This window comes from Maylandia zebra, linkage group LG14 (assembly GCF_041146795.1).
Source record: "Maylandia zebra isolate NMK-2024a linkage group LG14, Mzebra_GT3a, whole genome shotgun sequence".
Lineage (NCBI taxonomy): Eukaryota > Metazoa > Chordata > Actinopteri > Cichliformes > Cichlidae > Maylandia > Maylandia zebra.
This window is the reverse complement of record NC_135180.1, coordinates 32,471,091-32,487,525: the sequence shown is the minus strand read 5'-3', so window position 1 is coordinate 32,487,525 and position 16,435 is coordinate 32,471,091. Positions and strand designations below refer to the sequence as shown.

General features: G+C 37.7%; 1 protein-coding gene across 1 annotated transcript; it reads left to right on the top strand.

The window, feature by feature from the left end:
- The first annotated feature begins 366 nt into the window (after window positions 1-366).
- Window positions 367-11,483, top strand: rcbtb2 (regulator of chromosome condensation (RCC1) and BTB (POZ) domain containing protein 2). The gene is made up of 12 exons (XM_004560540.5): window positions 367-591; window positions 1,556-1,690; window positions 2,350-2,500; window positions 3,285-3,451; window positions 3,531-3,689; window positions 4,037-4,144; window positions 4,251-4,393; window positions 4,650-4,840; window positions 7,767-7,893; window positions 9,409-9,548; window positions 9,656-9,786; window positions 9,899-11,483. The coding sequence occupies exons 2-12, from the start codon at window positions 1,565-1,567 to the stop codon at window positions 10,037-10,039; spliced, it is 1,584 nt and encodes a 527-aa protein (XP_004560597.1). The 5' UTR covers window positions 367-591; window positions 1,556-1,564; the 3' UTR covers window positions 10,040-11,483.
- Window positions 11,484-16,435: the final 4,952 nt, after the last annotated feature.

Sequence of the window (16,435 nt, the reverse complement as noted above, 5' to 3'; positions counted from 1 at the left end):
CAGAAATGTATCACCCACATCTGTTTCACACCAGCAATTGTTTCCTAAAGTTCCACACAAAATTGATATTGGTATATCAACAACTCCTGAAAAGTAGGGTGAAATATTTTTTTTTCTTAAATAAATAAATAAATACAATGTATGCCACAGATGTTTAAACAACATGCAAAAATATTCTCCATTAAACTTATAACCCATGTGAGTCTTGGGTCGTTATGGTCTATTGACCAGTAATGTAACTTCACAAATAAAAGACTATTGGATTTATTTAATCTTGCATAATAGATGTCACTAATTACTGTATAATACCAATTTAACCTTGAAGCTCCCAGGTCCGATTTTCAGTAAACGCACCAAGTGACTACAGGAAGTGTGGTGTTGTGTGTGTATGTTTTTCAGGCGGTGGTGTAGCGATTAAAGCTAGCTACAACAAAGTGCAACCATAGGAGCTAACGTGAAGCTAGACCTACACCAGTTTGTCGGCATGACGTCCCCGGCAAAGTTATTTGAAAAATATGTTGGGTGACATGTTTTAGTATCTTTTTTTTTTAAATCAGAAAACGACCTCGCGGACTAAGCACTAGCTAGAAGGTAACGTCAACACTTGGAAGTACCAGCAACAACACCGCTCTTTACGCTAATTAGCTTGATAGTTTTTGTGGGATAATTTCAGGTAGTAGTTTCATTGCTGACAGTTTATATATCAAAACCAACACACTTAGTTTTGCGGTGCTTGTTTGTGTTGTCTTCGGTATCTGCTAATTTGACGTATGGGACATCTTAACAGCAGCAACAGCAGCTGGTGGTCATGGTGGTGTATGTGTGTGTTTAGGGAGGTGTTGTCTGGGTTCATGCAAAGTGCAACTTCATATTTCTGCAAGGCAATGCAACAGCACTGTAAATTTGTCAGACGCGGCAATAAAAACAGGTTTTTGTGTTTGTTTGTTTTTGTGTTTGTTTGTTTTTGTGAATAAAAACTGAGCTGAAATATATTGTTAGCAATACAAGATAATTATCTTTTATAGGCGTTACAAATAATGATACACAGAAGATCAGACGAGTAGGTTTTACTGTTGATTGCAGTTTTCCATTTAACACACAGCCATAGACAGCTGTGTGGTTTGATAATAGAGAGTAATGGTGCAATCATTGAAACCGTTATATTTGAAATATTATGTTAGACTTTAGAGATGACATAATTTTGACTTTACTTTCTGTGGTAGTAAAGGTCACAGAACAGATGTACACGTTTTAATCTGTCTGCCCATCTAAATCTGAATGCTGCTGGTCACTCAAGAGGGATGATAAAGGTGGAAATTTAATAATCTTTTCTTTAACATATATGTATGCATTCCATGATACAGGGCAGAAAGTTCCTATTATCCAGTTTAATAACCATTTGAATACAATTAAACAACCAGACCATCAAAGTATTTAACATGAAAACATACTCCTGCTTTTATCTGTGTTTTTCAGTTTATCTAATCAACCTTTCCTTTATTCCATAGTGAGTTAGATTCATATGCTTCTCCATGTTTTTTCTTTTTTTCCACAGCTGAGTAGTATGCTGGACGTGGGAAAGTGGCCAGTGTTTGCACTTCTTCCTCCTGAGGAACTCCGGCTTATCCGGCAGGCTTGTGTATTTGGCAGTGCTGCAAATGAAGCCCTCTATGTCACAGTTAATGATGAGGTAACATTTGGAGTTTAAGCAAGGTTGCCTTCTTGTTCTTCTTTACGTGAAGCTGTCCTGAAGCACGCATAGAAGTCATTCATTTCTCTGTATTGATTTTTGAGTAGTTCTTGTTTTGAAGTGGATATAAAAATGCTCCAGGCCTTCTTGCTCTCTGCTTGATATGAGGTGCAGTTACAGGCACAGGGATAAGCAGATGGAATGAGGCTATCTTTAGCCATATGAGCTTAATGCCTGAGCCTTTGGAAAGGTGCAGTGCATGCCTAATCTTTCCACCCTTGCTTATTTGTTTGATGTTATGGAACAGCCAACTGTACCGTTAAATTGTATTTTGGTGGATTTCACTTTAAATTCTGCCGTACATCACATTCAGCAGTCCCAGCATGAGCATGCTTGCTGCCGTTTTTTTTTTTTTTCAGTCATAATTTTAGAAAGACAGTGTCTCAAATTATTATAGCCTGGTTTCAAGTGTAGTTAGTTAGTTTGTTTTAGTGTACCGGTGATCATAATTTGCAATTTGCCATCTTAGACAGATTAGATTAAGACAACTTCACCATTTTGTGATATAAAAAAAAATGCACAATAAATATGATCGAGTAATTCTTATTTGTAAATGTATATATTTAAAAAAAGACATTTTTAATGTTTTTTCTTTGCAGGTCTTTGCTTTAGGGACTAACTGTAGCGGCTGTTTAGGGCTTGGAGATCTTCAAAGCACTATTGAGCCACGCAGGATTGATGTCTTGTGTGGAAAGAAGATTGTGTCTCTAAGCTATGGAACGGGGCCACATGTGGTTATCGCCACTGCAGGTAATGTAGCTCCAAAACCTTTTTTTCTGTGTGTGTCACCAAGGAGAAATGTCTTCAGGAGGCAGAGGAATAAGATCACAAGCAAATGAGTCCAAACATGCAAAATGCATATTTTATTTGATATTTTATTTTTATTTTGTGCCACCATTGGCTTCATATTGTATCTAGTTTTTTAAGTGTGATTCTTTTTGGTCAAAGTGGACTTCTTGGCCAAGAGATGTGGTTGCATGCATACTTAAATTACGATTAAAAAATGCATTCAAACTGTTAAATTTCAAATACACATTCAATTTTCACTCATTCCTGTTTGGAATATTAAATTAAAATGTCTGAGAGTTGCTTTCAATGTGATTATTGCATGCTTATTTATTTGGATAATTGATTGCACCTTTAACTTTGATTAAAGCAACATAAAGGTATCTGTTTTCCTGTAATATGTGGTAATGATTAACTAACTCCACATCATCTGAGGGAGGCCAGTCAGTTTGAGGTTTTTTTTTGTTTTTTTATTTACATGTGGAAAAATCTTTGCTCAATCTGCATTTACAGTAAAAGAAGTTGCAAAAAAGTTAATTATGGATATGTTCTCGTGTACTTCATTTATACTGAGTCAATGCAACACTAAACTAAGTGAATCAAGGCATTTAATCGATATCTGTGATGTCTGATAAAAGTATGGCTGCTTAACTTGCAGTATATCATGTGAAATAGACTGCTTCTTATCTTTTAATGAAATATTAACTTCTGTGACAACATCAATAAACTTGCACTTGTTGCTGTGTAGATGGAGAAGTGTATGCCTGGGGCCACAATGGCTACAGCCAACTCGGAAATGGCACCACCAACCACGGGCTGACCCCTGCCCTGGTGTCCACTAATCTCCTCAGCAAGAGAGTGACAGAAGTGGCCTGTGGCTCCCACCACACTATTGCCCTCACAACTGATGGAGAGGTAAATTTTCCTCTACTTGCTTTGTTTCTGTTTAATCTGAGAATTTTTCTGGGTGGTGAGCATTCATCTTTGTGTTCAGGTGTACGCGTGGGGTTACAACAACTCTGGACAAGTTGGTTCAGGTTCTACTGCCAACCAGCCGACACCGCGTCGGGTCAGCAGCTGCCTGCAAAACAAGATTGTGGTAAACATAGCCTGTGGACAGCTCTGCTCTATGGCTGTACTGGACAACGGAGAGGTAACTGGTCACACCCATCTATACATGTTAACCATGATGAAGCAGAGAAAAACAAATTGGATTTCTAACAGTGTCTGAAATGAATTTGTGTTTACGCTCGATCTGAATGATGACAGCTTGAAGAACGGTCCTGGAGTGTGAGTGGAGACAGTATAGTTTAAAAAAATTAACGTTCAGTCTCTGTCAGAAGACCTAAAATAGTATTGCATTTGTTTTTACACACAAAATCAGAATCTGAATTTCAGATTTAATTTAACAAAAAACCCAAGAATAAAAGTACTGTGATGTTCCGCACACTTATTGATAACGAGGTATGTGCATATCCCAAAATCGTCCATTGTTTCCAGATCTATGGTTGGGGCTATAATTGCAATGGACAGCTAGGTTTGGGCAATAATGGAAACCAGCAGACACCATGCCGAATCGCTGCCCTCCAGGGTGTAAACATTGTACAGGTAAGAGCTTAAAGAGGGATAAATCTAACAAAATATTGTTTTTGATTACTTATTTCTGTTTGCATGCATCTTAAATACCCTCTTTTTTCTTTTTTTCCAAACACAGGTCGCTTGTGGATATGCACACACGTTGGCACTGACAGATGAGGGATTTGTTTATGCTTGGGGTGCCAACTCATACGGGCAGTTGGGAACAGGCAATAAGAGTAACCAAGCGCTCCCCACTCCTATAAACACAGACAAGGAGAGGTTAGTACTTTGTTACTTTGTTCCCATTGTAAATTACCAGCAGTACTTTGCTACCATAATAGGTCACAGATCCCTAGAATAACCAAACGTCTCAAACTCGTACAAATTCTTACACTTGTGGTTTTATGCTACGGAGTAGTAAGGGACTGATTGTTGACTGTAAAAGAACTTTATTAGAGAAATGTTCACTTTTCATATGGGCCTTTTTCTGTCTTAAGTTCAAATGTATATCTAGATTTGTGATTTTTCTCGGTAGGATAGTCGAAGTGGCTGCATGTCACACCAGTCACACGTCAGCAGCCAAGACACAGAGTGGACAAGTTCTGATGTGGGGTCAGTGTCGAGGTCAGGCTGTAGCCAGTCCCCATCTCGCACATTTCAGCAGCACTGATGATGTGTTCGCTTGCTTTGCCACACCGGCAGTCACGTGGCACCTCCTCTCAGTAGGTAAGAGTTTTATAGGACCATACATTTTTAAGTTATTTGACGAACACGCAGAAATTCACAGTGAAATACTTATATGCCTGTCCAGCTGTATATAATTTTTTTTATCATTAGAATGTCACCCAACATGATTGCCTAACAGTAAAAGTTACTCCCCGTTATTTTTGTGGGAAGGGTGGTCTTAATGGCATCCATCTCTGTCGCCCATTTCAGCTGTTTCCTTGTGGGGTCAACTATTAGCTCCTTGGTCTTACAAACTTGCAGCTGAAGGTTTTTCTCCCTACACCAGTCACTTAGGTGGTTGATCTCTAACCGTCAAGCAGAGTCACTGTTTCGAGATCAAGTCCGCTACTGCTCTTTCGTCAGCGAAATTGGTGATTTGATTTTGATTTTGATTTATTGATTAGCATTCAAATTCAAATCTCAGTGAAAACAGTGAAAAAAACAAACAAACAGTGAAAACAGAACAAAAATCTACCATAAAGAAAGAAAGCATGAGACAAGGCTAATCAAAAGGTATTGGCTGAAGCATTTGCTTATTACGCCAACCCTTTTCACAAAATATCTTTTTGTATGCAGCTCCTGTACACAGGGCTTGAAGAAAATAATAAAACAAAGCAAAAACCAACCAACCAAACAAAAAAAAAAAAAAAAAAAAAATTATGGGAACTTGACGAAGTGGCCACACAGTCGTAGGTGTAGAGGAAGTACAGGAAAGGAGGAAGCAGATGAGACTTTGTGGTTTACATGTACCACCTGTGGTTTGCCAGTCAGGAAATTAAGGATCCACTTGCACTGAGAGAAGTGCAGGCCAAGGTCACATAGTTTAATAGCCAGCCTGGAGAGTATTTGTAAAATTGAAAAAGAATCCCAAAAGTCAAACTTTTACAATAATTGATGGATTTTTTTTATTACATTTTTGACACTGACATTTACTTGTGTGTCTGGTTAGAGATAATTATGCAGTAGGCATTTATCAGTGTACCATAGGTACACATTCCTGCAAGTGGTCTGAGAAATAAACAGGAAACTCTGTTTGCACTTCATTTGCGACAAATGTTTATACAAACTCAACACAAACTGAAGAGCATTAACCTGTAACTGTGATAGCTTCATTTTTTTCTTTACACTCCAGTTAGGAAAGCTAATGTGATGAGCTAAATTTAAATATTGACTTAGCATTTAGGTGGACATTTTTTTAATGTTGGTAATATTTTATTGTCACCTGTGGCCTTAAAGAAATATATTTTCATTCCCTATATATAAATACCTCATAGAACTGTCTTTTGAACTGAAATGTAAAGAGAAGTTGTTTAAATTAGGGCTGAACGATATATCGCATTTGCGATAATATCGCGACACGATCAAGTGCAATTTTCTAACCGCAAAGGCTGCGATTATACTCTGGACATGTCCAAATTCATGGGCTGCATCCTCCTTTTGTAGACCGATTACGTCACAGCGACGCGCCGAAGGCTGTCCAAATTACTACCATATCCCAGAATTCATAGCGCGGCCCAGCCAAACTCCAGTTTCCAGCAATGGCGGCCGCTACTAAGTTTTAAAATTACTCATACTAATCTTTCTGGGTCACAAAATAAACTTTTAACATATTTTCAGGCGAGAAAGTAGTTGTGTAAACATCAAATATCTGCTCGGTTTATCAAGATATCCCATATTTGCAAAAGTGCTTCGACGTTTTCAGAGGCGTCTGCTACCCACCAGCTCGACAGCTAGCCGGGAGCTCGAGGGTTACTGATGCGGCCGAGAATGGCACAACTCCCGGCACATCATTTTCAGATCACCGCGGAGTTTCGCTGCTCGGGTTAAACGTAATATATAAGTCACTTAGACAACCTAAAAATGTTATTGTTGGGCTTTTTTCAGTGTTTTGTTTGTTCGTGAGTAAATCGGTTTGGCTGAGATTAAAGTTATTAGATTAGATAAAATAAAACTATTAATCCCCCGGGTGGGTTCCTCCTTGGTTTTCACACAGCTGACTAAACGTCAAACAGAAAACTTATTAAACAGAAGTATGAGACAGTCGAGAATTTACACCAGTGTCTGGTTATATTTTAGATAGCAAGAAGCAGATGGCCGAGTTTATTAAACTCCACCGAGACAGCGGTGACGCTAATCAGAACTAGCCTTCTGATTAGCTAATCAGAAGGCTAGACCGTCCAATTTCACGCCTTTAAATTTTAAAGGCGTGTTTGTGTGTGTGTTTATACAATTGCTATTATGTTTGAACTTTATGTGTAATGTTACTGACTGCAGAGATCAGTAAGATGTGTGTATTTTTTATTTATTAGTTTTATTTATTTAATATTATTTTTTAATTGAATGACTGTCTAGTAGTTCACAGATGTCGAAAAACTGAGTGTGGTAAAGCCACTGATTTTGTTTATGTATATTTCTGCAATCTGCACATTGTACTGACTTTCATTTTAATGTTTACACCAGGGTTCCTTGTCAGCACTTTATGCTCAGATGTTTGTAAGCTAAAAATAAACTATTGTGTATGTTCAAATATACTGTTGTGATTGAAGAAGTTAAATAAAAATGTCAGTCATCAATTCATGCATCACCTCATGTCATCATAACAGAGGTCTGTCTTCCAGGAAAGAACAGTTTAAAATTAATGTAATATAGTATTGGCCATACTATATGATGTATTGCTTGTCTTTGTTTAATAATACAGAAGACAAAGACCTTAAAAAATAATCGCATATCGCATCGCAATCGCAATATTGGGGCAAAAAATCGCAATTAGATTATTTTCCATAATCGTTCAGCCCTAGTTTAAATGTATGCTTAGCAAATTTATGTTTATTTTTAAGAGCAAAAAAACCCCAAGACCAAATGCTTGTATTTAACAAAAAATAAAATAAATAGTAATAATAATTTTATGTTGGTTTTTTTTTGCCAGATGGTGATGATTACCTCACAGTTGCCCAGTCTTTGAAGAAGGAGTTTGACAGTCCAGATATTTCTGATCTGAAGTTCTTGGTTGATGGGAAGTGCATCCATGTTCACAAAGCTCTGCTAAAAATCAGGTACAGAAAACAAGAACATTCAGAGTCCTTTAGGTGATTCTTTTTTCTTTTTTTTTTAAAAAACGACAATGTAGACTCATTAACCATGGAAGTCTGGAAAAGCTAATCCAGTCTTGTGGCATTTTGAGCAGCTGGTGTGTGACTGGAAGGGTGTAACATGCAGTGTATCGTTATCTTTGAGTGCACATAATGATCTGTGGAATGGAGACAATGTCTGCAGCTCTTCCTTTCTATTGTTGGGCCACCACACTCTGACTGTTTAAAAAAATTATATATATGAATGCACACTTTGCTTCTCTAACCTCTACTTTCAGCTTGGTCACATGGGTGTATTTTTTAAAATCCAGACAACCAATTTAGTCACTGCAGCAAAAACAATGAGCCATCTTTGTGTGTAAATATATATAACAAACACTTAATTTGTGCTGGTTTCCCTATATTTAAACTTCATATGCTAAACAGTTTCCTTATCTTCCTGTTAAACTCACGGGGTAGCAAAGACAAGCCTATTGTTTCCCGTGTTTCTTTTTATAACCACACTTGAACACAGAGTATCTGCATTCCAGTCCCTTGCTCTTTTGCACCGTCAGTAGGAAGGAGCCAGACTGTCTGCAGCTTTAACCTTAGTCCACTGGCTCACACGAATATGCAACAGTGGAAACTGTCTGCTTGCGCAAGATCACATGCAAATTATATGTTTAAGATGCATCAGAGAGTGAAGATTCAGTTGTTTTTTCAACGTGTCCTGAGAAGCAATGGTAGAGGCACTGTTTTGAGCCATCAGAGATTTGCAGTGTGGAGAAAATTGAAGCAAAAAAACAAATAAAAAGATAAATGGTAATTAGTGGTAATTAATGCAGGCGCTTATAAGGAATAAAAGGTATTGCACTTGGCCTGTATTAGTAGGCATAGTCAAAAAGAATCTGTTAAAAAAAAAACAACAACACAAAAAAACACAACAATTTTTCTTCTATTCTTCTATCCATCTACCCTTGTGGTTGTTTTTAACTGGTGGGTATTTAGATTAGATGCTGTTGAACACTAACAGGCATGGTATAGTCTCTGAATTCTAGGCTCCATGCTGGTAACCACATGCCTACCAATTCTGTGACCATGTGGACTCACCCGCTAAGACATTAACTTGCAATGCACTAAACATACATGTACCCTTCTAGCAGAATTCAAGGAACTATCAATAAGTAATTTCAACAGCAGAGTATAACTGCCACTACAACAGAAAACATGTTTTCATTGTAATGTATGATGGTATAAATTATTGGAAGTTGAAGCTGCTTTTTCTAGTTCAGTATGAAAATTGTGGATTTTTTTTTAAACCTCCTTTTTTTTTTTTAAGTTTCTTGCTAATTTCCTTTTTTTCATTTGGTAATGCAGTTTCCTGTTGGCATAAGACTATATTTTGTCACCTGCACATGATAAAGTGTGATTGCCCATTAATTAAGTTAGTTTGAGTTAAACGTGCTTTTGTCACAAGTCTTCTGCTGTCTTTCTCGATAGGTGTGAGCATTTCCGAACACTGCTGAATGAATCTGACCAGGATGCTATAGAAATTCATCAGTTCTCATACTTGGTGTACAGAGCCTTCTTGGAGTATCTCTACACTGACACTATAAACCTGCCACCAGAGGACGCTATTGGTAAGGATAGACATGGATCACAGTTCTTTACAGCCCAGGAAATGCTGCAACAAGTCAGTGCAGAATCTCGAACACAATCACGTGTGTTTTTGTTTTTGTGTGTGCAGGGTTGCTTGACTTGGCCACGTTCTACCGAGAAACAAGACTGAAGAGGCTGTGCCAGGAAACGATCAAGAGAGGCATTTCTGAAGAAAACGCCATCACTCTGCTCTCTGCTGCTGTCAAGTATGAGGCGCGGGTAAGCTTATAGCCCCTGATACATAGTCAAAGCACCATGGTGGTGGAGGCGTGCACAGTAGCTAGTCAGTTATACTCCTCAGCACTGACCAGACAGCCCTCTTCATTTTTAGGACCTGGAGGAATTCTGCTTCAAGTTTTGTGTCAACCACCTAACGGCTGTCACGCAGACCCAGGCCTTTGCCGACATGGATCACGACCTGCTCAAGAACTTCATTAGTAAAGCCAGTCGCTACGGGGCCTTCAAAAACTGACTACTGGGCCCCTGTTGTGATGTATTCAGCACATTAAAGTTTAATCTCAGTGACGAGAGTCCATTCTAGACCAAAGTAAACACCCAGCAGATCAGCGCCTCAAACACGTGGCACTAAGGATGTAAATACCTGAGAGGTAAATGGTTTAAGGCCCCACTCACCAAGTGATTCTTCTTTGTTACCTTTCTGAAGCTAGCCCAAACACGGTGCTTGGTTGGAACATAGATACAGGTTTATGCCACTAGTCCTGTAACAAGCACACAATGCTGAGGCTGAATAAAAGGATGTGCCACACTGGTCAAGGTTTACCAAGACAGCCAGTACGTGGACATGTCACAGTAATCAGCTTGGACTGGATACCTGAAAATGCTGAACATACTAAACGTAATCTGTTGTGATAGAATTGTTTGATTTGGTATTTGAATCGTTTTTATCATGCTGCCCTTTTAACAGTTCCTAATGCAATCAGTATGTCGTAAGTTATCTGCGGTCAGCATAGACAGGATCTAAAAATTTACCAAGTCAGCTATAAATGAACTCTTCACATTGTGCTGCTTTTCTTTGAAGCCTTCATTCTAAAATGTTCTGGATTTGGAGGCATTTTATGAGGGAAACACATGTAAAACTGCAACCTGTTTCCCCCCCCATTTGTTTTTGTTTTTATCTGCTTTATGATTATATTTGTTAAGCTCGCATAACATATTTTGCCACTTTTTTAAAGTTTCAGTTATTCTTCAGTTCTTCATATACCATCCAAACTTGTGGTCTGACATTTGTGTTCACTAACTTTTGCACTTTTTTGCTGTAGAAAGTTGTTTTTCCCACCATATGCTGACTGATAGGAAAAGGAGCAGTGAGTGAAAAGAGAGCATGCTATTGCATGTGTACTTGTACAGTTGTTCAGACTAACCCTCTCTATGCAGCTGGAAACAAAGTTTGACTTTCACAAACGTGTTGAGTCTTGTGTACACTGTACAGTAGATGCAGCTGATTTTTTACAGCTGCATTTCATTGTATGTTTACAGATTTTTTTGTTAATTGTGTTTTTGTTTTTTTTAATTATTGCTATTCTTAACATATTGGCAGCAAGCTTCTGTTCCCTTTTTACAAGATTTTTGCTTTTTTAATATGCATCTCTGGATAGTAAATAGTTGTGCCAACTCACTTCGTTGGAGCTCAAGTCTAATAAAGGGCCTCATGGTCTTTAAATGCAGTTACCAGATAATTACATCAGGAATTCCCAAATCTGCTTAAATGGATATAACTAAATGTGATCACTTAAACAAGCTGATTGGAATGTTTGTTTGTTTTTGTTTTCTTTTTTGGAACTTTTTGGTAATGTTTTTAATTTGTATGGAAAGCAAGCTGCAACCTGCTAACTTTGGCACTAATGGGAATATAGGAAAATGGCAATTATAAATACATATTAAAACAAATAACAACATATGTTGTTGAGGGTGTTCTTAAAAAGCTCTTGTCATGTCATTACCATGCAAATGCTTTAGAAACATTTGACATGAAGTAGTGTTTTTGTTTTGTTTGTTTGTTTCTTTGGTTTTTAGGGGGTGAGAGTGAAATGTATGGAAATGAAAGTCACGAATTTAAAAAATAAAACATGCGTTACTTCATGTAAAGTTGTAACATTGCAGGTGCCATTAACCAGTAAGTGGTTGCTATGATATCAACATTTTAAGACACGCACATGCAGTGCACTTTGGCTCTTCATCTCCACCAAGAAGCGGAACAGGCTCATTTTCACTTCTTCCTGCAAGAGAGAGTCTAACGTCACATGTGCCTGCGTGTTTCCTGAAGGTATGTCTTTAGTACCATATCATCAAGTGAGATTTCATATACCTTCCACAGAATAACAGGATGTGGTCAAAATTAAGATGCCAGACAAGTTGGCAGAATCAAGTTTAATAGAATTTGTTGATTTTTTATCTTGACACAACTCTACCTGACAGAAAATGTGTTTGAGGACATGTTATGATGAAAGGCAGAGATTCCAGTTCAGTTACTTTATCCCACCCGGTGGCCACAGAACAAATGATGTTCAATTTATTTCCGCACGGCTTTGAAGATCACTGTGATTGTCAGTATGACGATTATTTTGCGTCACGATCCTGCTGCCAAACCACTCATGGAAATTCCAATATCTAATAGGTTCCATCCATGACATTTAAGTTGTGGAATTACTAAAAGGTACTTTTCTTTTTTCATGTGTGTGTATTTGTGTTGAATTAACTTTACACCTTCCAAAGGACTTGTACATCATGTACAATTACTCAACGTGGTTTTGCACAGAATGAGGAAGGACGTGCAACAGCTAACAGTAACTGGCCCTGTGCCATGTACAAATCCTCCTTTACTGAGGCTAAATGCCATTTTAATTTCTGAATTATTTTGGCATGATATGACCCTCTGATTAGATGAATACCACATGGAATGAAGCGAAGAAAGAAAAGATTTATATAAAAGCAAAAAGTGAAGGACCTCAAAATTGTGCCTTAGTAGATGCCTGCACTTAATATCATTTCCACTACTTACTTTCAGTAGTTCAAAGTAAAGGGTAATCTACAGTTTGTTTACTTTTCCTCTTATAGTCTACTTGGGGCTAAAAAATAAAGCAGTCTCTCCAGTGATGTATTTTGTAAGTGGAATAAGCTGTTGGTTTGATAGAGCTCTTTAACTTGTCACAGGGCTTTTTTTCAATATCAGTTTGTGTGGTTGGTTCATCTACCCACTTTGTTTACATCACAGTTGTAAAATTACACACTTTGTGTACATCAAATCCTTGCTGCAGCAGAATGCTAGCACTTTCTGATAAGTCTCGTGACTTAGCATCTGGGAAACCTGTTTTTAAAAAAGAAAGAAAGAAATGCAGGCAGGCCTTTGCCCTAGAAACAACCCAAACACCACTCTGCATACCTATTCAGCCATGCAAAATAGCTTGTTCTATTCAAGCTTGCAATAGAGTTGGGGGTTTTTTAACCATGAGCCAAATTAAACGCTGTGGTTTTATCAGCTTCCTCCCAGTAATGGGAGATGGCTATGAGGTTTGCAAATGAATAAAAACACAGAAAATTGAAAATGGCAAATAAAATCTCTGTGCACTGCTGAGAGTGTTACTTAGTTCATACAATGTCAAGACCCCAGTAATACTGGTTTTTGAATCTCTTTAATACTCGTACTTGCAGTTTTCTTGCATGCAACACTGTTTAGTTAAATTTAGGACATACAGTGATTGCATGTGACACTGTGCTGGATTCAGCATGTAGCGGTTAATGAAGAGCTGTAGGTTGGTTGATAAACAATCAAGCCTCAAACGCTTTTATATGCAAGTTGTTCACTGTCACTTCATATTCTGCTGCATATTGCATATGTATAAAGCTTGACGGTTTGAGATTATAAATTTAGCACTAGAAAGACTGCTAACTTAAAAAAAAAGACATGGGTTACAATGACTTTATTTTTTCAGTACAGTACAGGCCACTAAGTTTCAGTGAGGGCAGAGGTTGGTGGGTGGGAAGTACTTGTTTTACAAAGTAGACGAAAGCTTTAGCTGATAAGGCTGCGTGGGGGAGCATGCTGCCCTTCATTCTGCCACAGACCTACTGCAAACTGTGTATTCTAATATCAAAGCTGGCATGGTTCAGCATACGTAGGAAGAAAAAAATTTCCCAAAAAGATGACGATTATGATAATGAAGTTGTAATTACCATATATTTCACTTACATCATGCAGGCACTGGGGAAACTTCTTTCTGGGCGTGCTTTGATCATCCACTTAGCCTGATAAGACATTTGTCTTGAAAAAAAGGTTTTAAAACAGTTTCAAAAAATATGTTTTTAATGTGACAGAATGATTGTGTACTTGTTCAGGTTTGTTGTGCTGGGATGCGTCAGTGGTTTGTGTATATCCACTGCAGTTCTGCTGTGGTTTAACGTACTTGTAGATGGCATCACAGCGTTTGTAAAGTCCCTGTTTCCAGAGAGAGAGTGGAACACAATTAGATGAAAGCCGTTTCACTCTCAGACTAGCCACTCATCAGAATGCGCTCTTGCTGAGACATTAGACATTATTTTCTTTTGGATTGCTCTCTTTTCATCTTGAGGAACTCAGAAACAAAGTTTTGTGGCTTACAAAATGTGTTATTTTAGATATTTTTTAAAGACTTTGAATTAAAACGTGGCCAGGCTTTCTGATTTGGATCATTGTTTTCAATGTATTCTAAAATGATACAGCAATTTAATGATATTTAAACGTCACTGAAGTGAGCCCTAGTCTCTATCTTTTGATTCACACAGACTTTAGGCTTGTGACGTGATGTGATAGACAGTTAAAAAATAAATTCAAGTGGTATTTAATTTTTTTTTTTTTTTTTTTTTTTACAACATGTGGTTGTCATTGCTACTCCTGACCACATTATACAACAACAACACGTGTCATAAAACTGCTTTTATTTGAAGACTTGGCCTTGGGGGTGCCAGACAATTTCCTGGCATTGTGAGAAATTTAACAGTCCAGGGATTTCAGGCGCATGTTTTTGTTTAGTGACCACATACTTGCATGTGAAGAGCTTGTTTTTATGTGCTCCATGGAACAACTTTGAGAGGGAAAGACAATAGTACAGGTTTTTCTATTTTCTCGCACATTGCATTCTAGCCTTGATCATGTTTGCTTTGTGGTAGGCTGACAAAGAGACGCACGCTGAGCCATAAAACAACCTCTTGTTGGACTATTTTTGGTAGCTCTCAAGTCTAAATTAACCATCTTTGGGTTCTGGGTCATGTTTTTGTCAGTAATATCAGGAAAATGTTATGGTAACAGTAACGAGCGAAGTAGGTTATCTTATCTTTGCCTGAGTGTTTTGAATTACAAAGAGTACATCTGGCAGAAAAACAGTTGCTTGATCTCACAGACAAGCATTTGTTTACTGGCAGGAAAACTAACCAGGTACTCAGTTTCCTATTTGACACAGTAGAAGCCAACACAAATAGACTCAAAGGGTTTATAGCATTTGCTCACCACAGGCCTGATCAAGGGGCTGAGAACTCTTTTAACCCTTGTGTGGTGTTCGTATTTTTGTTACTCAGCCAGTGTTCATGGGTCTGGTGGACCCGCTAGAGTTTTGGCTTTCCAAATTAACACTATCAAACAATTTTATGTTAAATTACTCAACAGATGTTTACTTCATCCCAATTACAAGACATATGAACAGCAAACATGGTTAATTTTTTCCCTTTACCTTTGTTAGATCACATTTATGAATTAATGTGCTTCTCGTTTTTCTTTTATATAAAATGTTATAAATAAATCAGTTATAATCAAGTGGAGTGAGTGGAAAGACACAACACATTTACACGTGAAAAAATAATTAATTGTTTAATTTTTCTTTTGAAAAAAACTGAACACGGGTCTCACAGACCCGAACACCATACAAGGGTTAAGTTGCCTGAGAACAGTTCTAAACTGCACATTCCCCCGTACTAAGCTACTTCATTCACAACACATACCCCAATGTTTTTTACTGACTGCCAAGGAGAGAGTTACTGCAAAAGGATAGCCAGAATGCCCCAAGAAGAGAAGGTTGTGTCCATGGAGTGACAGGGGCAGGAGAAAAAAAACCTGCTGAACAGAAGGAGAGCTTTCTGTTCGTCCTCATTACTAATGTCCTTTTGAAAATAAAAATCGGTTCTTCAGCAGAAGCTTTAGCTGCCCACACAGGTCGTCACAAACAAGAAGAAGACAGCTGAATTTTCCCATACTTTCTGTCAGATGAGTGGAGACCCTGTGGGGTTTCAGAGAACTTCTCAGGCACTTTTGGCCTCCTGCTGTTATTAACAGCTTAACTAATGAGGGGAAAAATAATAAAATCAAGCCTTTTTAAAATGAAAAAGTATATTAGCAGTAAAGTGTTACAATAACAAAAGTAATAGCTCTTATTAAGCTAAAAAAAAAAAAAGTGTTTCCAACATCCCAACTCAATTTCAAAGTAGGTAGTGATGAGAGGAGGTGAAGTGCAGTATTTTTAGCTGTAGACATGTTGTAGCCTATGTTGTACAGCGTGACATATTTTATTATCCAAACATGTAACCCATTTGTAGAAAGCAAATATTTTACCTATTTTTCTTGTCTCAATAGATGAAAATTTTTATGTGCTTTTACAAAAACAAATATTCAGCAATTACAAGCTTAACATTTTACTGAAAAACGGGTCAAGAGAAAAACTTGAACCTTTTCTTTTAAATGTATTTCAGTGATCTGTGTTTCAAATTCTGTGACAGTATTTTAGAGTAACTATGAGCTCATTTTTTAAATTAAGTTTCCTCTCAATGCACTTCTGTTTATGTGGTTGACTGTAAAAGCAGACAAAGGAGTAGGAGGACCAGAGGC